Source organism: Gymnoscopelus braueri, assembly GCF_963280865.1.
Source record: "Gymnoscopelus braueri genome assembly, chromosome: 3".
Taxonomy (NCBI): Eukaryota; Metazoa; Chordata; class Actinopteri; order Myctophiformes; family Myctophidae; genus Gymnoscopelus; species Gymnoscopelus braueri.
The window spans coordinates 10,559,590-10,562,089 of NC_137612.1; the positions used below are offsets into that span (position 1 = coordinate 10,559,590).

At 40.6% G+C, this 2,500-nt stretch overlaps 1 protein-coding gene across 1 annotated transcript in view; it reads right to left on the bottom strand.

Moving 5' to 3' along the window:
• Positions 1 to 2,500, bottom strand: part of LOC308081788 (low-density lipoprotein receptor-related protein 1-like) — a 285,687-nt gene that overhangs the window by 97,700 nt on the left and 185,487 nt on the right. Inside the window, exon 30 of the mRNA XM_080423412.1 lies at positions 1,505 to 1,712. Coding sequence (XP_080279538.1) covers positions 1,505 to 1,712 — 208 coding nt within the window. The remainder of the gene's footprint in view (positions 1 to 1,504; positions 1,713 to 2,500) is intronic.

The following is a 2,500-nucleotide window of genomic DNA, read 5'->3' on the forward strand; positions in this document are numbered from 1 at the left end:
ATTTTTATACCTAGGCTATTTGAAAATAGCCATCTACAAGCTCCACAAGCTTGTAGATTTGCTAATTTCAAACATTTTAGTAGTTTTACTTTTGGTACTTTAAGTACATTTTGATACCAATACTTTTGTACTTTCACTCAAGTAAATTTTCAATTCCAAACTTTTAACAGAGTGCTTACATGACATACATTGCAGTATTGATACTTTTACTTAAGTAATTGAGTACTTTTCCCACCACTGTACCTGGGCGTTGTTGTTCTACAAACTTTGTTTTTAACCACATTGTCAGCTTCTTCAACTCTGTCTTCTTTTCTCTTAAACATCTCAGTTAGTTTTCGTTGCATTGTGCTTCATTTATTTTTTAAATTGCATTCTTCATCAAAACAGTGTTTATTTCCCCTCGCGTTTCTTTTCTTTTCTTTTTTTCTCCAGAAAAGACGTGTTGAACCAATCAGAACTAACTATGCTAGTCTGTCAGCCAACCAGAAACATGTTTTGAACGTTGGTGGGATTTAATTCGTCGTAAAGCCCGCCTTCTTTATCCGGTAATTTGCACATACACACATAGGCACGGACAACGGCTGTTTCCGTATCCGTTTTATACCGGATCTCCAAGCTGCAAAGTGAATTGATCCCAGTCCCAGTTTTCGTTTCGCTGGAGAAGAGGAGACGCTTCTCCTCTCGGCTCCGTAAAATAAATAAACACCGTAAAAATAGCACGGATTAAGCTGACACAAACACACAGTGGAACAATTCAAAAGCACTTTATTAGAAAATGTAATAATTGTGTATGTTAATCTGACGTTAGTAGATTATGTTTTCTTCTTGAACATGGCCATGGGTCTGTGGCAGGTTATTTAATATGGGATTTTCACAACTACCTTCGAATTTTTCTTAACGGAACGGCGTTCCGGCACCTAATCTTTCTACCTTAACGCCGTTCCGGACCGTGCCGGCCCACTTTCACCCCCTGCTACTATACTTGTTAAGCAGTGGTGGAAGAATTACTCAGATATTTTACTTGAAAGTAGCAATACCACAATGTAAAAAAATACTCTGTTAGAAGTAAAAGGCCTGTGTTCAAAATGTTACTTGAGTAAAAAGTACAAAAGTATTGGCATCAAAATGTACTTAAAGTACCAAAAGTAAAAGTACTAAAATGTTTGAAAATAGCAGATCTACAAGCTCACAACGCGTCGCGATGCGACGCGTTGTGAGCTGGTAGATCCGCTATTTTCAAATAGCCTAGGTATAAAAATAGGGCTAAAGTGATTAATTTATGTTTTATATAATTTATATCTGCAAAGTGGAGTAAAAGGAAAAGTATTGGAAATTTGAAATACTCAAGTAAAGTACAAATACCTCAAAATTGTACTGAAGTACAGTACTTGAGTAAATGTACTTTCCACCACTGCTTGTAAGTACAGTAATAGAAACACAAACGCACATACACACTTGTCCTGTGTGGCCCCCCCTCCTACCTGCGGACACCACGGTCTCTCACGCCACGGTGCCGTTGATGAAGGCCCTCTTGATGGTCTGCGTCCGCACGTCTGACCAGTAGATGCGGTGCTCCAGGGCGTCGTAGTCCACCACCGTCACGTTGTCGATGTCCGGCACGGTGAAGGAGATGATGTAGTTGTAGTAAGGGTTGTCGATGTCCACGCCGCGGATCTCGATCTGCCGGGCGTACAGCAGGAACTGCCGGGATTCTGCAAGCAAGGGAGGTTGACGTGCATTACGATTAAAGGTTCAATATTTATGTCTTATAGAGCACTGTTTCCCAAAACAATGGGTCGCGGACCATTTTTGATGGGGGTTCGCTTTGATTCAGGGGGTATAGGACATAAAAGCTAAAAGTACGGATTGCAAGCTTTAAAGGTGTAGTTCAACCAAAAAAAATCTTATTTTCTATCAATTACACACGCCAGGAAGCCTTGAATTCATTGACATTTTTAGTTTTTTGTTTGTTTATTCCTGAGCCAATAATTGGATGACCGGGTTAGGATAAAAGGATAATTCCTTTTAACAGGTCGTTCATGAAAGTCCTTGCAGTCTTGTTTCCAATGAGAACCTGTGGCTACTCAGTCGCCTACTCTTTGAGTCTCTGCCGTTCATCGCTGTATTGGCTCAGGAATGCGACACTCCATGAATTCAAGACTTCATGGCGTGTGTAATTGATAGAAAATAAGAATTTTTTTTGGTTGAACAAGTTGGACTTTAAACTTCAGCTTCAGCAGAACATTGGATTTGAGCTAATCGGGAGTTAAAACTGGTCTTTGAGCCGACAGAAGAACCCTCATCATCACAGTGGAGCGAGTAAAGGTCAAACACACATGAGTGCACACTATAATGGCGGCGGGGCCGATAGACAGGTTGGGTGCAAGGCAGGCAGCAGCGTGGGCTCCCTCTCTGCTTAAGTCATTTAATGCGGGAACGCATCTGTGTAACCACTTAAACCAATATTGTATACTTTGGCTATTCAAAAATAGCAGATCTA